This window comes from Ochotona curzoniae, unplaced genomic scaffold (genome assembly GCF_017591425.1).
Source record: "Ochotona curzoniae isolate NIBS_2020 unplaced genomic scaffold, NIBS_Ocur_1.0 contig_2404, whole genome shotgun sequence".
Lineage (NCBI taxonomy): Eukaryota > Metazoa > Chordata > Mammalia > Lagomorpha > Ochotonidae > Ochotona > Ochotona curzoniae.
The window spans coordinates 4,000,487-4,022,344 of record NW_024465451.1 but is presented as its reverse complement, the minus strand read 5'-3'; the positions used below and the strand labels follow the sequence as shown (position 1 = coordinate 4,022,344).

Sequence of the window (21,858 nt, the reverse complement as noted above, 5' to 3'; positions counted from 1 at the left end):
CAGAGCCAAGACTGTAGCAGAGTGGATGTGGGAGAAGGTGAAGGTAGCAGGAGGAGCCAGCAGCCTCGTTTGTGTGCTCCATCCTGATGGGGCATGTAGATCTTGTCACTCTTTTCCCTGTCCCCAGAATCACCCCTTCTGTACCCTTCAAGCACTGTCATGGTGATCATCCCAGCACGCAACATTCACCACTATGAAAGAGCTCATTCACGACTGTAAACCCTGCAGCTCTTTCTCATAACAAAGGAGCTGTCCAGCAGCCTGATGGACATGCCTCCTCAACGTGCAATCCGTAGCTCATGCTCTGTCCCCTAACCTGCCATGCTGTCCCACACCTCCAGGAATTTTGCACATCCTCTTTTCTCTGTCTGCATTGCCCTCTGCCTCCTGTCCTCCCTCTCTCACTTCTGCTACCCTCCCCACCCTCTAGCCTGGTCAACTCTTGGTCCTCCCTTGAGGTTCTTTTGAAACCTGATTCAATCTGGACTTCCCCATGTTTTGTGCTGGGGGGAATTTGTCCCTTCCGCCTCTGGCTGCCACTTTCTATGGCTGTGCCTGTGGGAGGTATACAGCACCTCCTGTGCAGTCTCCTCCACTGGACAGTGAATCCTTCCAGAAAGGGGGATCTCCTTGACCTCTGTTCTCCTGGCTGTTGGTGAACAACTTACATGGTCTTCTCTGGAGGCTTTGGGGAGGTTGGTATCAGAACAGGAAGTCAGACCTGAACTCAGAAACTTTCTATTATGCTGCAAGTGACATGCTACACAACTCAAAGTGTGTAACTCACAAGGGTGGACACCACAATGAGATCTTTGAACAATTTCATCTCCCACCCCACCCCCTAAAAACTTAGGACTCTTAGCTGACACTCCCAATGTTTGCTCCCACAAGTCCTGGCAACCACTCATTTACATTCTCTTTCTGCATTTGCCTGTTTTGGCTATTTCATATGGATGAAATCCCACCACATAGCCTGTTTCTTTCATTTACTACCAAGTTTTCAAAATCCTAGTATGCTGCATCATGTATCAGACCTGCATTTCTTCCTCTGGCTGATTAATATTCCATGGTGTAGACAGAACCACATTCCCCAGATAACGGACATTTGGGTCATTGCCACTGGTCGATTATTATGAGCAACAGTGCTATGAATAAACACGATCAAGTTTGGACATGGACATATGTTTTCATCTCTCTTTGGTATAGACCCAAGAGAGGAATTGCTGATCATATGTTAGCTATGTGCAATGCTTCCAGGTACTACCAAATTATAGCCAAGTTCTTTTCCAAGGCAGTTGCATCATTTTGCATTTCCAACCATGATGGAAAGGTTTCTACCTTCTCTGTGTCCTCACCTGCACCTCTTCCTGCCTTCTTTATCACAGCCATCTGAGTGACTGTAACATGTCATCTCATTGCTGCTTTGATGCACGTCTCCTGCACAACTAATGATAGGAAGCACTTTCTCACGGGCCTGTTGGCCACTCATATATCTTCTTTTCAGAAGTGTCTATTTAGTTTCTCTGCTCATGTTTTAATTGGGTCATTTATCTTTTTATTGTAAAATTGTAGAAAGTCTTTATAGGTTCTGCAGTCAGGTTTCATCAGACACGTCCTCACACCCTGTGCTCAATCACATGGAATGGACAAGAGGGACTCAGGGGCATTCAGGCGAGAGGGGCAACTAACTGGCTGCTGGCAGCTCGGGTCACTCCACCAAGCTCACTCTTTTGGGATTTCTTTCAGCTGAGTGTGGAGGGACAGTGAAAGGAGAGACATCTGGACAAGTGCTATCACCCGGCTACCCAGCTCCCTACGAACACAATCTCAACTGCATCTGGATCATCGAGGCAGACGCCGGCTGCACCATCGGGTAAGTGTCAGCAGTAGCAGCATCACCAGGCCTGGTGGCTAATACCCCACCCTGCCCACCTCCCATGGAGGCCCTCAGGATGTGAACTCAGGCCTGGGCTGGTCCCATAGAAAAGCTGGAAAGGCTCTGAGCCTCACAGAGCTGCAGCCCCAAGCCAGACAGCTCCCAGCCTTCACAGCCTGTTATACGCCAAGCCAGACAGCTCCCAGCCTTCACAGCCTGTTATAACCAAGTCACTGATGGCTTGGATCTGAACCCCAACTCTTGTGTTTACTGTTGGCATCTCCCTTCATGCAGTGTGACTCTTGGACTAAAGCACAGAGATGACTCACTACATGCATTGTGCCTAGCGTGGTGCTCGGAGAGCATTAAATATTTAATTGTGGTCACGGCTTATTTCTCAGCTGATTGGAAAATCTGGTTGCCGATTACTTCCATTACTCAGTCTGAGTTTCCTCGTCTGTTAAATGAGGACAAAAATGCCTGTGTTTTGGATAATGGAAGAATGGGAAAGAAAATACCTGCAGTGCCTGTAAAGTGATTGTTTGTTCCTTCAGAATACAACTCCCTTCCCATAGAAGCACCTGCTTAATAGAAATTTCTTAAAAACTCAGAAAAAAAAATGTCATCTTCTGTTGAGCACAGGGTCTGTCTAACTAACTTTACAATGTCCCTATTGATGATCATAATATTCACAAGGCCTAGCAATACGCATCATTTTCCTCCATTTTATAGTTGAGAGCCCTGAGATTCCAAGAGCATGCACAGCAAAGGGAATCAGAAACCTGGGACTTGAGTCTAGGTCCTGATGCTCCACGCTGTGCTGGCAACTCAGGGCCTGGCACTGTGGTTGAGGTGACTAATAAGAACAACAGGTTGGGCTAGCAGTGTGAGCAGAGGCGTGAGAACAGAGAGAGAATCCGACAAGGGAACTGGGGAGGAAACAGCTTGACTGGAGCAGATAAGTGCAGATAAAGCTGCACAGTTAGATGGTAGCCCAGTTATAGAGATCCTCAATGCAGTAGGTAAGAGGGAGCCAGAGTAACTTCTTGAGTAGGGCCAGTCCATCCGGTTTGTGTACAGTGTGCAGAGTTCATGGGAAAGCAACCCCCAAGAGTCCATGCAGTGATCCCAGAAGGAAGCATTGAGGGTTGGGAGCAGCAAGACGCCAAGAAAGGGGACCAACTGCAGCTCAGAGTATGGCTGTGCCCTCGCGAGTTTTCAATTAGGAAGACCTAACTGTCTAGGCCTGTTGCTGCCAGCGACAAAGATGCTCATAGACTCACCAGTGTGTAACATCCTTAGACTCAGTTTAAGTAACATTGAAGAAGTGTGTGTGTGTGTGTGTGTGTGTGTGTGTGCGCACGCGCATTTGCTTTGTGTGCTTTTGAGCTAAACCATGTACAAAATGTCAGTAGTACCTGTAGGGACCTTGCGCCCTTGGGGATTAGTTCATGTATAACCACTTCTCCTGTACCCAACTACTGGGTTACTTTCTGGAAGCACATCTGACCTGCCACCATCCAAGCATAGCCTGCCCACGGCATGTCCTGCTGTACCTCACAACCCAGCCTGCCAGGGCCACTGTGACTTTAGCCTGCACTCCCACATACCTCCCCACCACACATGCAGATCATGCCAAATTCATCTTTGCATGTCTCTTCATTCCTGGCACAGGTATTTGGGGACTGAGTAAGGCAGAGCTCGGGTTGAAAGATGGTAACATGAGCACTGGTTCAGGAAGTTTGGGATGAACCATGAGCATATTGAGGCCATGCTGACTTTTGCTTTAGTGTACACAGCTGCAAACTAAGAGATCGCCCCACCTTCCTAACTTGGGCCTTCATTCAGTCCTCCATGTCACAGCTGTCCATTTACTGATCATTCACTATACAAATGAGCAGGACCTTGTCACTGTGGACAACGAAGTGCATGTGCACACACAGACAGAGCTTGCCTTGGAAGGAAACAGGAATATGAGATGTCCAGGAAAAGGGGACCAAGGAGAGACATGAGTGGGAGCAGAAGGCTTCCTGGGAGAGGAGGCTGTTGCAGGGTGCAAGAGGGATCATGCCGGACAAGTCTAGGATATATTAATGAGTCTATGAACCAAGCTTGCTGGCGGCAGAACCCAGTAGAATCTAGCAAATGACAAATCCACGTGGCAATCCAATCTGAATCACACCCTGAGGAACAAATGGTCATTACTATGAAGTCTAAACATTAGACTGAAGACCTATGTTCCAGCTTCCCCAGCAATATAAATGGTCTAGGAGACATGCAGTGAACAACTTACAAACACTTACAAAACTGCCAATTCACCGTTGCCATGCTTCCCTGTCCATGTTTCATTTACTGCTAGGCCTCACCTCTGTGGAACTCCGAATAGGACACCCATTAGAAATACAAGGCACCTTAGCATCTTTGTCTTCACTGACTCGCCTGAGGAACGGAGGATATAGAATACAGACACGCAGAGGCTGCCAGTCCTCGGAGCCAGTAGAAGAGGGGACTAACTGGCCATGAGCAGTCCCACCAGCAGACCTTGCTGTCCTCAGCGAATGAGAAAGTGGAGTTTTCTTCTCATTCTCCTGCCCCTTTTTGCTTCCTTCTCTGTCTTCTCATTGTCCTTTCTCTCTTTGTTTTCTTCTGAGTCACTCATGAGCCATGATGCATTGGTCTTGAATACACTGACCAACTTCTCGGGGAGAAGGTAGCATAGAGGAAGTGAGCGCCCCTAAGACATGTGGCATTGCATCTCTAGGAATCCAGAACTACGAGGTTGGAGTGGGCCCTGTTTCCACTGTGAGAATAATGGATGTGGGGGATGGGCAGCCCCACCCTCCCTTGCCCTCAGAAGAGAAGGGCAAAACAGGCACAGGAAGTGCCAGCTCTAGATTCAAACAATGAGAGATGTGAGCTCACAGATCATGTGAAGTGAGTGTGTGTGTGTGTGTGTGTGTGTGTGTGTGTGTGCGCCTGTGTGTGCGTGCACCTGTGTGTGTGTACCTGGCAGGGGAGTGACAATAGTCCTCCTCTGCAAAAATCCTTGGGGCCATAGCCACCTCTAAGCAGGTAATGATGCTAATAAGGCATCAAAGGGTCCCCACCTAAGAAATACTGCAAGGCAACATAGGGGACAGGGCCCCTTCTTTCCTCACTCAGTCCCCCACCCAGCCTGTCATCCCTGTTAGTGGGGCAGCCTGCACATGTGCACCTGCCCGCATTAGGCCAGTGCTCTCTCTCTCTCTCTCTTCCATCAATTCCTCCCTTCTTTCTCTCCCTTACTTTTTCCTCCTTCTCCTCTTTCCTCTCTCTCTCTCTCTCTCTCTCTCTCTCTCTCTCTCGGTGTCTTCTCTCTCCCTCAAATATTCATCTTTAGAGTTCAAAATGCAAGCAACAAACAAATATACCGAGGAACGGTCCTATGCCCCAGCAGTGTGACTCTATTCTTCCTGCACAGGCCCCAGTGACATCACCACCAACACACACTTGTCTTCTTCCTCCTTTGAGCTGTTTTGTGTGCTGATCTATACAAATCACATGCAGCGAGTCTAATTTCTGAAACAAGGTCATCCCCATGCATGGCCCAGTAACTCGCCTTTTGTTTCACCACTTCATCATTTATCATCATCTTATTATGTCAGCATGGACAGATCTGCCCTGTCCTCCAGAGTGGTGGCAGAGAACTCTACTGTATGCACAGCTGCCATTTATTTAACTAACCCCCTGTTGATAAAGCGGATATTTTCCATTTTTTCCACTCCAGTGAACATCTGTACACATGCCTCTCTGGATCGTTGTGCAATTACTTCCTTGGGATAGTTTCTTAGGAAGAAACTTTTGATGTTTTTAAAATTTGCCTCCAGATTCTGCGGCAGTCAACAGCTCCCCCACTAGTCCCTGCCAAGACCTGCTGACGGTCCCACGCAGCATCACCAGATGCTATTGGTCCTCTTAGGCTGTACCACATTGATGCTCCAAGGCACACAGGGGTGTGCTGCGGCTACCAGATCACATTCTGCTCGAGCAGAGTCTTTCATATGAATGCTCGGCTGGTCTAATCTGGCATTTCCATTTCCATCTGAGGATCCACAACTATTTGAGAATGTACAAGAAGTTATTATATGGTTACATCTTTGTGTATATTCTTTTATTTATTATTTTTATGACATTGCGCCTTTTGCATTTTTTTCAAACGTTTGGCTTTATGAATATATAATCAATATTTGAAAACCTGATGAGTGTAGGGTTCTAGACTTCTCATACTTAATACGCATAATACCTCCATTCAAACCATATATTTATGCTTTCTTATTGCCATCTTTTATTTTTAAGCATTTCCTGTTGTTAGTGCAGATCTGATTAACTGATTACTGTGACTTTGTTTGGCTTCTTGTGAGTTGAAAATTTTCTATCCTCTTTTCATCCTGCCAGAGAGATTGTGTTTTCATGACTTCAGTGCTCAGCAGTAATTAACTTGTTATTTACTCCCTGTTTGTTGTGGAAATCTTGTTTTCATTTTTATTTCTAGGAAACTACTGGTTCTGTCTTCAGACTGCTTTGACAGCTCATTTTTATTGTCCTTGGTATCTTATCATCTTGCATCTCTCTGAGAATACTATTTACATTTTGTTGTGTCTCCTTGTGTGGGTCCCAGTATTCAGCTGGGTTCTTTATGTCCCACAAGCTTTGTTGTTCCTTCAGCTAAGAGCTGTTCCCAACAGCTTGGAAAGCCCTTTAAGGCCTTTTGTGCCTCCCTTCCCTGGTCTGTAAAAAGATGATTGAAGATAGTTCCTACTGTACGCTGTTATGAGGAGTGAGTTAATATATACAGGGCTTCCCAAAAGCTCATGGAAAATGAAGTAGCGAGATAAAGTTGATTTGGATGCAAAAAAAATGTGTAGTTAGTTCTCAACATCCACATTCCATGAATTATTTTTTGAAAGTTCATTGTATAAAGCACTTAGACTATGCCTGGCATGCCGGCTCCAAATGATGAGAGCTCCCACTGGAACTAGGGTGCTCCCTGAAGTTACTGATGATATCTAGGCAAGGCATCCTTTGGGTACAGTGTAGGTCTCTGCTCAAGAGTCCTAGCTGATAGGCAACCCTATCAGTTGTGGGTGGAAGTGGCTGTGCCAGACAGGACACGGTGTGCAGTGGCCCCCAGGACGGCCCAAGAGAATGTTTCCAATCAACAGACAGGACAAGACTTCCAGGTCTTCTCCCCACCTTGCCCCAGCCCTGGCCAAGCGGGAGGCATGGCGAGAAGGTTCTGCGGACAGGTTCACCATAGAAAGCTGGGTGAGGACGGTGCTTTTCCAGGAGTGCCCAGGAGGCAGGGTGGAAGAAGAGCTCTAGGAATCTGTAGTCAGGCCCTCTCCTGGGCCTGCTGTGAGCTGGATGAGGGGGCAGCGGGGGCGGGGTTTCCGGGGCATGCATGACCCCAGTGGGCTGGTAGACAAGCTCCTACCGGAACTCAGGGACCATCAGCAGCAGCAGTTTTCTTCCAAAGTGTCAAGAGCATGGTGGGCAGACTGGTGGACTGAGGCCCAGCAGCTCACAAAAGGAGGACAGAGCCATGAACTTCACCCACTCACACACACACACACACACACACACACACACACACACACACACACACACCTCTTCACCTGAGCTAGGAGGCATAGGGCACAGGAGATCCAGCCTGGATGCTGGGACCTCATGACAGCACCTAGCTTGGAGGTCGGGTTTTATCCTTGAATGGAGCGGCTCTAGTGAGAATGGGGAGAGAAAGGGCAGCAAAGACTTTGGCTCTTGGTCCTGCCCTTCTGGCTAAGATTCACCCTGTATCTCAAGGTTCTGGGTATGGGATTGTTTTCCCCCTTTTTATACACGAAACAGTCAAAGCCCAGAGAAGAGAGATGACCTTCTGAAGATCTCATGCTTTGTGCTACTGTGGCCTTTGAGCCCCTTCTGTCCAGCTGCAGGCTTGGCTAGTTCTAGTCTGCTCTCTGGCCTTGGTCCACATTCATCCATCCAGTCACACACTGAGCATCTGTTCCATACCAGAGACGTATGCTGCTGCTGCTGCGAGGTGGGAAATAGATGGAGTGAGGGCCTGGCCTTTTCTTCCAAACTTTCACATCCGAGGGAAGAACCACTCACACAAGGGCCCCAGGCAAGATGCTGGTGCCAGGTGAGAGTCAGCGATTGGAGGAAGGAGCCAAGTCTGCTCACTTGTAGGTGCATAGGTGGCCACCCCAGCTGGGGGTGTTTTGAGTAGCAGTATGAATGTAGGGCAGGATAGAGCACTGAAGGCCCTTCACTGGCTGGGCTGGAGCTGCGTGTGGGGACAAGGAGTCTTGAGCAGCTGGCATATGATCTTCCATGTCCTGAGGAGCTGCGGGAACATTTGAAGACAGTTAGGACATACAGTTCAGTCTAAGAACTGTGAGAATTGACTCAGTGCTAGGCATTCTGCCAGACTCTGGGAGTATAAATATCAATAAAGAAACAAACTTTCCCCTTGAAGTGTCAGCATCATAGGAATTTCATCAATTAGTGATAGAGATAGAAAAACTGCTACAGCTGGGTTCACTGGGTGAGGGCTAGTTTTTCTCTGGTCAGCTGCTCTGAGTACCAGCCTCTTCCTTCAGGCTGTGCCATCCTCAGGCTTTCTTCCTCATGGTTACCTGTCGGCTGCTGCCGCTCTGGGCTGTGTCTACATCCAGTCTGAAAGAAGAGGGAAGAGGAGAGGGTGCAGAACTCTGTCATCCTGAGGGCTTGTGTGGTTGCTTGTTTAGGAGGTACAGGGGTCCTTGGAGATATTTCCCTCTGTCTCCTCAGTAGAACTTGTGTTACTGTTACAGTTTCAGCAGCAGAAGCATAAAAGTGGTTGGGATGTGTACTGCCAACCTACAGTGTCTGTCACAGATATTAATCAAAGGTGATAAGCACTATCATGGACATCTACACACAATGCGGTCTAGCCACTTCTCTGTGAATCCGGGATTCTGGCTGTAACAGAGCAGAAGACTGATTGGAGCTCCAGGTTAAGGAGCAGTGAGAGCTCACCATGCAGGGCTGAGGGCAGGGCCCCCCAGGCCGGAGAAAGACAAAAGTAGCTATTTCCTGAAAGCTCACCAAGCAGGTGAAGTGACCAGGAAGACTAAGGGTGGCAGCCCACAGGGTAGATTGGCTGGGAAACCAGGGAGGAGCCCAGCCAAACTGCTCTAAGGCTCCTGGCTACAATGAGAACTTGAGTTCTACTACCTGTTAGTTATTTAAAAGAATGTAAGGGTTCTAGTTCTAGGTTATAGGATATTAAGAGACTTTACGCGCAGCTAATTCTCGCAACCTGGTTCTTTACCGTGAGCTGAAAACACCAGACGCAACGACATATCTTAGGAAGTTTATTCCAGCGAGGCAGGAACAGGGGAAGGGGGAGGGGGAAGGGAGGTAAGAAGGAGGAGAGGGAGAGCAGGGGAGAGGAACCAAGGAGAGAGCAAGAGCAAGAGAGAGAGCAAGAGAGAGCAAGAGAGAGAGAAAGAACCAAGTGGGGCAGGAACAGGGGAAGGGGAGGGAAGGGAGGAAGAGCAGGGGAGAGGAACCAAGGAGAGGAAGAGAGAGAGCAAAAAGGGGCGAACCGCACCTGGGGGCCTTTTTTGTCTGCCAGTTGTGGGGGGCGGGAATTGGGAGGGATTGAGGTCAAGGCCCAGGGGATTGGTGCCTGCAGGTGAATGCCTGGGGATGATTGGGGAGTGGGCGAGGTTGGGGAAGGGGCTGGGAGATTGGGGGTGGGATTCTCAGGTGGAATGCCAGGTTACATCTGGAATGCCAGATTGGTGGATGGCTGGACTGGCGCGAATTCTGTGAGCAGTGAGGAAGAAGAAATGGCGCAGGGTCCAGGGTGGGATATTGGAATAAATCCTTATATTCCTCCCTTTTGTTATATATAAAGGAAGAGGGGCATTGTTCTCTATGGCTTCCAGGAGCTGTTTCATCTTGGCAGTGGTTGCAGCCTGGTAGGTGGAATGGGAGACGGAGGAACACTTCTAGTCCTGCAAAAGAAACTGGTTAATGGTTTGATTAGAAAAAAAAATTTTTACATTTCAGTGGATGGGAATGGAGGGAAGGGTTATTAAGAGCCCCTTTGAAAAGCTGGCTTGAGTTCATTTTCTGTTAGCCAGGCCTTGTTATACTGGATTCTTCATTACTCCTGAACGGTCAATGCAAAGTAGCTTCACCAGGAACCAGAGACCCTGACTGCCTATCATACTATCTAACTCCTCACATTTCCAACAGGAGTGAACAGGGATAACGGGACGACGACCGCTCTAGCTTCTTCGAGCTGAAAGGGGGCGTTGAGCAACTGTAGCAGTAGGGGGGTTCTAGAGGTTCCTGGTAGAAGGTAGAAGTCATCAGATGTCTGAAGTACTACTGCCTGGCACTTGAAGGCTTCTCTTTCTTGGTCTAGATAAGAAAACATATTAGAATTATAATCTTTCCCAACTTAGCAGGTCATGAGTTCAGTTAGAAACCCAGTTGGAATACTTGGGCTTTCAAGCTTAGATATAAAAGAATTGTCCGGTTTCAACCTTTGTCAGAGGAAACATTGCATTAGATTAAAACAATGGACTAGATTTATATTAGGTTTAACTAAACTATTTCACATCCCAAATTTTGAAACATACCCAATGAATGCAATGGAACACATGAAACCTTTTCGGTTGTATAAAATTGTTATCTGAAACAATGAAAGGATTAGTATGTGGCATCAGAACATACAGGTAAATGCAAGCCAACTTCCGTTTGGAAATGCTATAGTAGTTTTGCATCTAGCTAGGGAATGGGCAAGTGCTTGATTTTTCTAAACAATTATACTTTACCAATCGTTGTAAGCCCTAAGAGTCTCAGGAAGACATCTAGCCTAGAACATAAAGCACAGCACTTAAAACATTCTGTTACAAGATCTACTGGTCACATTGTAGATGGCACAAGATTTTAACTATTTCGTTTATAATAACCCAGCAGTTTATAGTATTCCAACATGATTTCACAGAACTTTACACACTTTAAGGCAGAGGCAAGCAATCTACTAACTTACAGACTAACAAACCATGTACTGGCAATTGAAGAACACAAGAATCTTAAGTAGATGAACTAAGAAATCCAAAATAACTCGGCAAATAAGGAGGACATGAAGTCTACCTTATAACAGTTCAGGGATCCTACTTCAGTGAAGTCTAGTAAAACTGAAGAGCGAGATGGCAAGCACGTCTATCAGGAGCCTGGTCACTGATGCAGGCTGAACAGTTACAGGTTAACTAACTTTTCCCTCAAAATGGCTTCTTTTCTGAGCTTCTAGATTACTCTGTCACCTAAGCTAATTTGGGGCTCCTGAGAGACCCTGATGGTCACTGTAAGAGAGGGAAGAAGCCAAAGCTAGCTAGGATAGAGAAGGCAGTGTCCAGATGGAAACTTAGTTTTCCCTCCACTGTGAGAACCACCCGTGACTCTTGGGTGCTGTTCCGTGGTGTCACCGAAGTCCGCCTGTGCAGGTTCCAGGGCTGCTTCTGTCCCATGTGGGAGATCCAATGGGAAATGACTGACCTGAAGTACTTGGCCTTCAGGGGCAGTCACATCTCCAGTGACCTCCTTGGTAGCTGGGACATGGCCCTGGGTGTCCTTTCTGATGATTCCTGGCGAAGTGTCCATTGCTTCTGCAACGAAGAGCACTTGGGAGGCCTCCGGGGGTCTCACTGGAACCAGGAGCACACACCTCTCTCATCCTGCTCTGCCATGGGATCCTCTCCTGATCTTTAAGGTAAAAGACCAGAGTGACCCCTTTAAGAGGATATCAGGGTACGTTCAGGTCCCATTTGTAAGTTTCTAAAGTTCTGTCCTAACGTCCAGGGTAGTTAAGAATCTAGCATCTATACAGCACCTATTCTTTTCTGTATAGGATCTAATGGAATGTACTCAGTCATTCCTCAAGCATTCTAAGAAGTTGGAGGATTTCTCTGTGGCCCTAATCTCAAGGAATTATTTACAAAACTAAGATTTAACTTAGCAATTTTCATCTATAAGTCAAGTAGAATAGGTTATATAGCTTGCCAAGTAAACATGTTCATGTATATCAATTAACATACATTATAAAACAAAACAGCTTTTGTAACAGCCTTTGAAAAACAAGTTTAAAGTTTCAAAATGCTTTAAAGTTATCAGTTTAAAGTTACCAGTTATTTAGAATTATATCTTGCTTTCAGTAACCCAAATTAAAGATGCTTTCAGTTGGAACCTGTAGCTTACTGTTTAACTTTAGCTCTATCTGCAATGGATGCAATAGTATCTATTGGAACCTAGAAACAAACGTAAGCATCTATTTACTTCACATTACATTAAGTTACAGAACAAGTTGCATTTTTTCTTTTCTTTTTTTTTTTTTTTAAAAGAAAGGCTACCACTTATCTCTTACTCCACCCCTCTCTGCTAAGGGGTGGGAGGGAAAGCTACAGAAATGTAGGCCCTTAGGGTGTTTGGATGTGGTCAAGACAAAAGAAACTGGGAGAGCAAGTTAGGCTAAGGGCTAAAACAGAAAAGTTTTAAACAGGAAATCTTTGCTTCCCAGTGGGGAGCAAATGGAGACCTTCAGATAGTGGGGGATGGCAGGGAGAGAAAAGGCAAGATGGCGGACAGAGGGAGAGGGTGGGGGTCGACTGCACATGGAGGACAAGATGGCGGTTGCACGTGGCGCCAGGACCCTGGAAGAGGGCACTGGGGTTTCCTACTTCATAGCTGGAAAACTACGGAAAAGACAGACAGAAAGCCGAGAGTGAAGAGGGAATGAGACTTCCCCCGATTTTTCCGAATGCATGCAGCAATGAGCTAGGTTCCGAAAGATGTCCGGATGCGAAATGCCATTAACTGGCCACTTGAAGGAGTTAGCTAGGGAATACTGGGGCCAATCCACATCACAGAGGCATATTAAAGTTTTAGGTAACAAGCCAATTCAAGGGTGTCTAAATTTGCTAGAAGACAGCCCAAAGGGGTGTTGGGAGGAACTAGCAACGAAAAAATAGCTCCCATTATTACAACTCAGGACTAATTACACGGTGGACCCAGTGGTCCGTAAAAATGACCCAGTGGTCAGGAAAAGACGGCTCTCGTAGAAGGTCGTCACCCCCTACGTAAGGGACGAGCCAGGTCCCAAAACACCGCCTGTATCCGAAGTCGTTAACAGCCCAGTGGCCCGACTTGGAGGTACAGGGGGGCCCCCAGAGTGACCCAGTGGTCGGGGGACTTCCGCCCAGTGGCTAAGAGACACAGCACCCGGCTGGGGTTTACCATGGTGGACCCAGTGGTCCGTAAAAATGACCCAGTGGTCAGACCCAGTGGTCAGGAAAAGACGGCTCTCATAGAAGGTCGTCACCCCCTACGTAAGGGACGAGCCAGGTCCCCAAACACCGCCTGTATCCGAAGTCGTTAACAGCCCAGTGGCCCGACTCGGAGGTACAGGGGGGCCCCCAGAGTGACCCAGTGGTCGGGGGACTTCAACCCAGTGGCTTAGAGACACGGCACTCGGCCGGGGTTTACAGAACCGGTCTCCCAAAAACTCCCAGAAGTGGAAAATCAGACCTATTCAGAGGAGCACAAATATGCCAAGCCAAACCCAAAACTCCAAGGGCTGAGGAAGGCAACCCTATCTACAACAGTGCATGCATGCAACAACGTGGCATTCGGAAAGATGGGGAATACCTCGTATGCTCCGCGTGGAGATGGAGTACCGGGGAGCACGCGTCTGGGCAACGTTGCTGCTGGATGGATGCAGATGCCTGCACGGTCAAGTTAGATGAACTCAGGAACGGCCACGTGGAGGTAGAGAATTCTGGAACCAGCAGGCGAAATCAGGAACAGGCCGTTGGAGATGAATTCACGAACCAGCAGGCAGATGGAGACGGATTCTGATGGCTGCTGACGAGTCTCGGTGGCGCAGATGAAGACAGTTAACACTGATCACAGTTCTCACGGTTCGGGTCCCGGTAGTGGCCAAAGGCCCGAAGGCCACGTGGCCAAGTGCCGGGGGAAACCGACCAGTCACGGCACCAAATGTTAGTTATTTAAAAGAATGTAAGGGTTCTATTTTTAGGTTATACGATATTACGATACTTTTTTTAAAAGAAAGGCTACCACTTATCTCTTACTCCACCCTATAAGGATTTATTCCAATATCCCACCCTGGACCCTGCGCCATTTCTTCTTCCTCACTGCTCACAGAATTCGCGCCAGTCCAGCCATCCACCAATCAGATGTAACCTGGCATTCCACCTGAGAATCCCACCCCCAATCTCCCAGCCCCTTCCCCAACCTCGCCCACTCCCCAATCATCCCCAGGCATTCACCTGCAGGCACCAATCCCCTGGGGCCTTAACCTCAATCCCTCCCAATCCCCGCCCCCCACAACTGGCAGACAAAAAAGGCCCCCAGGTGCGGTTCGCCCCTTTTTGCTCTCTCTCTTCCTCTCCTTGGTTCCTCTCCCCTGCTCTTCCTCCCTTCCCTCCCCTTCCCCTGTTCCTGCCCCACTTGGTTCTCTCTCTCTCTCTCTTGCTCTCTCTTGCTCTCTCTCTTGCTCTTGCTCTCTCCTTGGTTCCTCTCCCCTGCTCTCCCTCTCCTCCTTCTTACCTCCCTTCCCCCTCCCCCTTCCCCTGTTCCTGCCTCGCTGGAATAAACTTCCTAAGATATGTCGTTGCGTCTGGTGTTTTCAGCTCACGGTAAAGAACCAGGTTGCGAGAATTAGCTGCGCGTAAAGTCTCTTAATATCCTATAACCTAAAACTAGAACTCTTACATTCTTTTAAATAACTAACACTACCTGCCTATAAATCTGGTTGGAGATTGATAGCCAGGGACAGCTGTCACATGGAGGGGAGTGAGGTTTGTGTGGGAGGGAGGGAGGGAAGGGGACAGCAAAGATCCTGTGCAGATGGGCTTTCCCTCCAGAGTTGAGAGAACGTGAAGGGGGTTGAATGTGTTGCTCCTGGACACCTGGGCTTTGACTCCTGATGTCTGTATAGCCATTGAGCTTGTGTTCATCAAATAGCCCTTGTTGGTTGACGTTAACTACAGGCATACTGCTCAATGATTAATGCACAGGACAGCCTAGAGATAAAGTGCACGCTCAGATGTTGGTCAGCACACAGCAGGAGTCCCCAGAGGAGGGGTGTGTTGTTGCTGAACTGGAACCCCTGCCTGGCAGAACTTGTCCTCCTAGGAGGATGCAAGGCCAGACAAGACAGACATTCAGGTCACTGCGCCATTCAGATCACTCAGGGTGCAGCAGGTCCCCACAGTGGCCAGCATTGCCTCCCACCAAGCAGCAAGTGGACAATGAGCCTGGAAGAAGCAGAAGGCCCTGGGAGGGAAGCTGGTACTTGCAGCTCTGGCTAGAAGGCTCCCAGGAGCTTGCTTTTAGAGCAGCCACAACAAGTTACACTTGCAGCAGGGCAAGTCAGTGTAGTTGCACTGCAGGTGCTGACCTCCTACAGGGAGGGAACAGATAAATGCACACAGCTGGGGAGTCCTTTGTCGGAGTCAAGATTTCAGCAAAGCAAGAAGTAGCCAAGAAGAGCTCAGAAATTGGAATGAGAGATTGTGGCCAGCCTGGTGGGTAGAAACAGCCTTGTTAAACACATCTGGAACAGGAAACACAAACTGCTACAAAGAATTGGAGCCCAACACCCCAGCAGAGTCGCCCTGCGTGGGTGCATTGTCCATCAGCTTGATGCTGATACCAGCCCAGAAATAGATTCTGACGTCTCTCCTGAGGACAGAAAACATCTCAGCCAAAGCATTGCACTTACTTTGCTGCGTAATCACACTGGACCAGGACGGACTTGTCCCTTTCAAACACAGGTTCAAGTTTGTCTCTTGTCATGCTGGAGTACAGTCCTGTTATTTTTTAGTTTAGTGATAGAGATAGATGTCATTCATGCACAAAATTCACCCACTGCTCTCAGAGAGACACACCAAACAGCCGCGCGGAGGCTTCTTAGACAACTCGTAAACCGTCGCAGTAGGAGGATGACCTTCCAAATATCAGGTCCTGATACCTTATTTGGTAGAGTCATAAAGTCTGACTGTCATAGAAATTTTATTTAAATGTCAGCTCAAAAAATCAATAGTGTTGTGAGTTGAAAATAATATACAGCAAACCGGTAATAATACCATTCTTAAAAACAAGAATCAAATCCCTTAAAAGAAAGGAAAGGTATATTTTTTTCTCTGCGGTGTTTTACTATCACAGACCAAAGAAAGTGCCAGTGGAGATGTGCATAAGATTCTCCTTTAAATATGAGCAATGTGTAGAAGATATTCAAAATACATAGAAGATGGGTGATGAAGTGGCTGAGGGATGTTCCTAAGAGAAACAGTGCTGGAGACAATTCAGGAATGGCAGAAACTAAGCACATACTAGCCGGTAACACTCGCAGTAGCAGCATTTGCCTCCGAAGAAATGAAAACTTGAGAGTAGAAGACCAGATGGGTGAGAGGGTCTCCCTAAGACAGCATTGATTTGCAAGCATGAAAGTCAAAGTAATGAAAGGAAAGTAGCCAAGCATGAAAGACAAAGTGACACTCAGGCAGCAAAAATTAAGAATGGTGAAGTGGAGCAGTAGAACTATGAGACAAAAACTGCCAGCAAATCCCTGAGAGCAGGGACAGAGAGAGGGCCAACCAGTGCTAAAGCATCCTCTATGATTTGCGAGGATTCGTAGAATTCCAGGCAAAATGAACGTGCTGAGACTTGATGAAAAGTGAAACCATGGCAAAGATAGTAATCAAAATTCCTCGAAGCACCTGGTGAAGGAGCAAGCACATCATGGACTCTCAGCGGATTCTCATAGTCGCTTGCCAAAGGACAAGACCGATCTCACCCATCACAGATTTCCTTTGCACATCCCAAGCCCAAGTCAGTGCATTGGTGAGGGCCCACAATGGTCAATTCCAGCAGCAAATGTCATTCATGCACAAAATTCACCCACTGCTCTCAGAGAGACACACCAAACAGCCACTCCTAGGCTTCTTAGACAACTCGTAAACCATCACAGTATCATCACCATATCAGGTCCTGATACCTGGCACCTGCAAATGTTAGCTCATTTAGAAAAGTTATCTTGGTAAATGTTACTGAATTTCAAAATGAAAAGATTATCCTGAATGATGTCTCTACATGCAGTCACTTGTATCCTGAGGAGAGGAGAGCAGGGGAGGCTCTTTTTTTAATAAGATTTTTTTAATTCTTATTGGAAAGGCAGACTTAGAGAGAGAAGAAGAGACAGAGAGAAAGATCTTCCATCCACTGCTCCAAAAACAGCTACAACAAGCCATAGCTGAGTGTCCCGTCCAGCAGGACAGTCAATGGGGTTCACAACTACCTAGGAGAGAATGGGGGACAAGAGACACGAAGAATGGACAGCAAGACAGGATGTCTGATCAAGCTGTCAGTTTATTGATTTTAATTGAGGGTTTTTATATTCTTCATTAACTAAGGCTCAGGGAGGAAAGGAGAAACTGGGATGCAAGCCATGGTCTCAAGACCGATTGTTCTTGAGCAGCCACCATATCAACAATAGTAACCAGCATATCAACAATAGCATTGGTAATCAGTAACAAGATGTCGGCAGGTACAGCATAAATCACATTCTGAAACAGTTGCTACAAACAATTGAAGCTAAGCGTGTGATTAGTTTCATAACTTCTTTCCCAAGCATCTAGCCAGCCAGGAGTTTTCCACTGGCCCATAGTTCTATATTAAAAATGGCTTCAATGTGGCTACTGTACATGGTTCCTGACATGGCTTCAGTGTGGCTATAGTACATGGCTCCTGACAGCTGAGCTCATTCCGAAGCCAGGTACCAGGAGATTCTTCCAAGTCTCCTACATGGGTGCAGGGTCCCAAGGCTTTGTGCCATCCTCTACTGCTTTCCCAAGCCATAAGCAGGGAGCTAAATGGGAAGTGGAGCTGCCATGACATGAACTGGTGCCCATATGGGATTCTGGGGGCTTGCAGGAGGAGGATTAGCTGGTTGAGCCATCATGCCAGCCCCAGCAGAGAGAGATTACACACACACACACACACACACACACACGAGAAACTGATGTGAAGACAACAAACCAGAAATAGGAGTGATGAAGCACTAGCCAAGGAGTCCCAGAAGCGATGAGGTCGGGAAAGGCAAGGACTGGATTGTCCCCAGAGCTTCCAGAGGAAACACATCTTGAAGACACTTTGGCTTAAGTGCAACAGTACTGGTTCCAGACTTCTGACCCCCAGAACTAGAACAAAATGAACTCTTCTGGACTTAGTGATGCAGCTGTAATTTTTAGAAACAATTACTGAGAGTTGATAACCTTGAAAAGCTGTGCTTAAATTCACACACCCCTGGCTATTTTGTCAGTAGTGTGATAGTTGGGGGACAGTGTCAGGGAAAGTGAGACCATTTTTAGATTTATTGTCTTGTATGGAAGGACTGAAATGGAATATCATCTTTCTTAAATTGGATACCAAGAGGAAATGCACATTTAGGAGTATTTTTGAAAATGCTCAAAAAGATGACCACTAGTAGAACTGAAAACACAATTGATACTTTGCAAATCCCTGAATAAAGCTTAAAGCTAAGAAATGCTACAAAAATAATAAAAATAAAGGAAATAATCAGAAAATGTCATAAACAAAAAAGCCATAAAACAGGATAATAGAAATAAACTTGTGTTAGTCAGTAGTAATGGCTAGTTGATGGATGTAATGAGTAATCCCTAGTCTCCATGGTTGAACAGAAGAAATTCCCAGTCTGACGTTGGGATGTAACTGGATGCAGGCTCAGGCAGTGCTGTGGGTGTTCCATGAAAATCATTTAGGGCACCAGGCTCCTATCTCGTGTGAAGCCATAATCCTCCAGTTCTTCCTCCTCCCACCCCAATAGGGATGAGGCTAAAGGAAAGCATGAAAGGCAGTAATACAATAATGTCTGTTTGCTTGGAGGCAGCAAGATGAAGAAGCAGAGAACTCTCATTTACTGACTAACTCCCCAAATGCCCACCACAGCTGGGACTAACTCAGGCCCAAACCAGGAGCCTGCAATTCTATCATGGTTCCCCACATCAGAGACTGGGACCCAAAAGCTCCTGGAGCCATCACTGGCCATCTCCTAGAGTCTGCCTTAGCAAGAAGGTGGAGTCAGAGTCAGAGCAGAAACTTGAAGTCCAACATGGGATGTGAACATTCCAAGCAGCATATTAACCACTGCACCCAACACTTGCCCTTGGGATAGAAAATTCAGGCTCTCTCCGTTTATTCGGACTGCTGGAACAACATGTCCTAGCATAGGTGATTTGCACACAACCAGCCTTTATCTCTCACTTCCTAAGGCTAGGGAACTCAGAGACAGGTGCCTGTAGAGTTGGTGTCTGCTGACAGACTTTTCTCAGTGACCTCACCCAACAGAGGGACAAACTGCCCTGGGCCTCATACGGGGCACTTAGCCTGTCCCTGACCCAATCACTTCTACAGGCCTTGCTTCCTGATCTGATCACTCCTGTGGGGAGGGGAAGTTGGATTTCAACCTCCCTCCAATGCCCCAGCTACTAACACATTTCACACTCCACCTGATGAAAAGGGAGGGGCTACTTGAGCTACAAGAGGAAGCATGAGTTAACTCTTCCACCCAGAATAAACATGTCCGTTCTGATGAGTATAAATCACCTTCTGCTGGCCACCCAAAAGGGAATGAAGGGAGCAGAAGCAATCACCAGAGGAGGACAGGTTACAGAAACTCACGATGGACAGAGAAAAAGACGATGGACAGAGGCCGATTCCTGAATGAAGAATTAGCAAAGGACCAGGGCCCAATACACAGATTCTAAACAAAGTATGTGCGGAAGGTGCAGGTGGGATGGTGTGCAGACTTCCCAGAGAGGCCCCAGATGATGGCAAAAGGGGAAGGAAGCTTGGAGTGGTCACAGATGGGTTTGTGCACAGGAGGGAGCTGGAAGCTGCATGCTGCTCTCAGGTTAGACATCTTTGGTACAAGATACAGTCTATGAAGAAACACTGTTAATCAGAAAAACAACAAAGGAATAGTGTGGTAAATAGCAGGGGTCACAATGTGGCTTTCCTCAACAGGGATAGAACCTGATTTAAAAAAAAAAAAAAAAAAAAAGCACTGGAACGGACAGAGAGAATTCTTCCATGTGATGAAATACACAATCCACAATACTGACAGCTGTGAATCGCTATGCACCAAATAACCTAGGGAGAAAACATAAAGCAAAGTTGGTCAGGAATACAAGAAATTGATGACCATCGCAACAGTCTCTCTTAGTCAAGTGAAACAATGAAAGTGGACTTTATTTCACTTGCTGGCTTATTACAATGCATCAGGTACCAAGTGTGTGACTTCATGGGCAGCACTGCAGGAATCTTTCTGGAACTGTGCTAGATAAATGGTATCACTGCCATTTTACAAGAGCATGAACTCAGGATATGCAAGGTCGTCCCCTGACTTAATACAGAACTCATATTTGAACTCAGAATGTCGACCCCACAACCAGTACATTTTTTCAATTGGAAAATACTCCCTCCAAGGACAAAGATGCCCCTGCCCCTCACAGAATCCTGACAACAGACAGGGAAATTTCTCTAATCAAATAAATCCCAAGCCTTCAGTGCCAGAGAGAAGGCAGTGATCTGAGATCACCCAGCCAACATGTTCATGGAAACGCAAACCAATAGTTAAGCCAGAACATCCCAGAGTCTCATGCAGCTTTATCAAGGACCCGAAACCCTATCTTGTTCTTTCACTTCTGAAACTAACCCAAGAATTGTTGTATTTTGTTTTGTTTTTCTTTTGGACACCAGCTGATCCCAGGAAATAAGAGCTTCTGATGTAGCTCTGGACATCAATATCAGCTTTGAGCTCTGGACTGTCTTCATGAGTTTTGCTCTGTGGATAGCACAGTGCTTTAATTGTTATTGTCTGCCATTATGATCCTGGTTTAATTGTTGGTTTGCCACTTGGGTGGTTCAGAGAGTATGTGGGGGAAAATCTGATAAAATAAATATTATTTTCTTGTTGTCATGTCCAATGTCACAGAGGGTAGTTCTGGCTGCATTCTCACTAGGGAATAGCAGTGACTTCTGTGCCCTCCATTCCCCTGACAGCAGCTGTTTCCTCTGTGCGCATCTCCCATGGTGTAAAGATCCACTATCGCGACTCCTGTCAGTTTCCTGTTCATGGGGACAGTGTCTTGGGAGCACTTGGAGCCTGTTCGTGATCTAGGACTCATCAGAAGGCAAGGAAAATCAACTCATCAAGATCACACATTTATTTTCCCTTGTTCATGTTTGCACATCTCTCCTGAGTAGAATGGATGCATAAAGACCACCTGTTATGGATGTGAGGGAGATCTGGCTGTGACATTTGTCACCCCGTTGATCGCCAGGGTTGATTCAGCTGATCTGGCTGGCTAGGCGGGTGTCCCCTTCCTCCCTCACTGCTCCATGTGCGACCCTCCCGAAGCTGCCCGCTCGGTCAAAGAGGACGACCATCCCCGCTAGAGGAGGACCAGTCTTTGGTCAAGGGTATACAAGTAGCTGCGCTCCCCTGCTAGAACCTCCAAACAAGCTCTCAAGATCACCTGTTAGCAGTGATGTGGGCCATATTCAAAATAGGTTCCAGACTTTTCTGTTTCTTTGAGAATTGGAGAACTGAATACCAGATTGCAGAGCAATCCACCATCCTTTGCCTTCATGGGTTTATAGACCTGTCATTCCAGTCTCTAACCCTGTCTTCACACAGTCCTCCTTCTTGGTCTCTTCTCTGTCTCTGCACCCACTGTTCCCTCTTCTTAGAAAGCTGTCACTCACTGGATCCAGCAAGGCCTTGTGGTCCTAACCCAATGACATCTAACAAGCCCCTGTTTTCAGCTAAGGCTGTATTC

The 21,858-nt window shown here is 47.0% G+C and overlaps 1 protein-coding gene across 1 annotated transcript in view; it reads left to right on the top strand.

Annotated features, from left to right (window-relative positions):
• CSMD2 (CUB and Sushi multiple domains 2) overlaps nucleotides 1-21,858 on the top strand; it is a 580,178-nt gene that overhangs the window by 417,708 nt on the left and 140,612 nt on the right. The window contains exon 25 of the mRNA XM_040974400.1: nucleotides 1,747-1,873. Within this exon, the coding sequence (XP_040830334.1) occupies nucleotides 1,747-1,873 (127 nt within the window). The remainder of the gene's footprint in view (nucleotides 1-1,746; nucleotides 1,874-21,858) is intronic.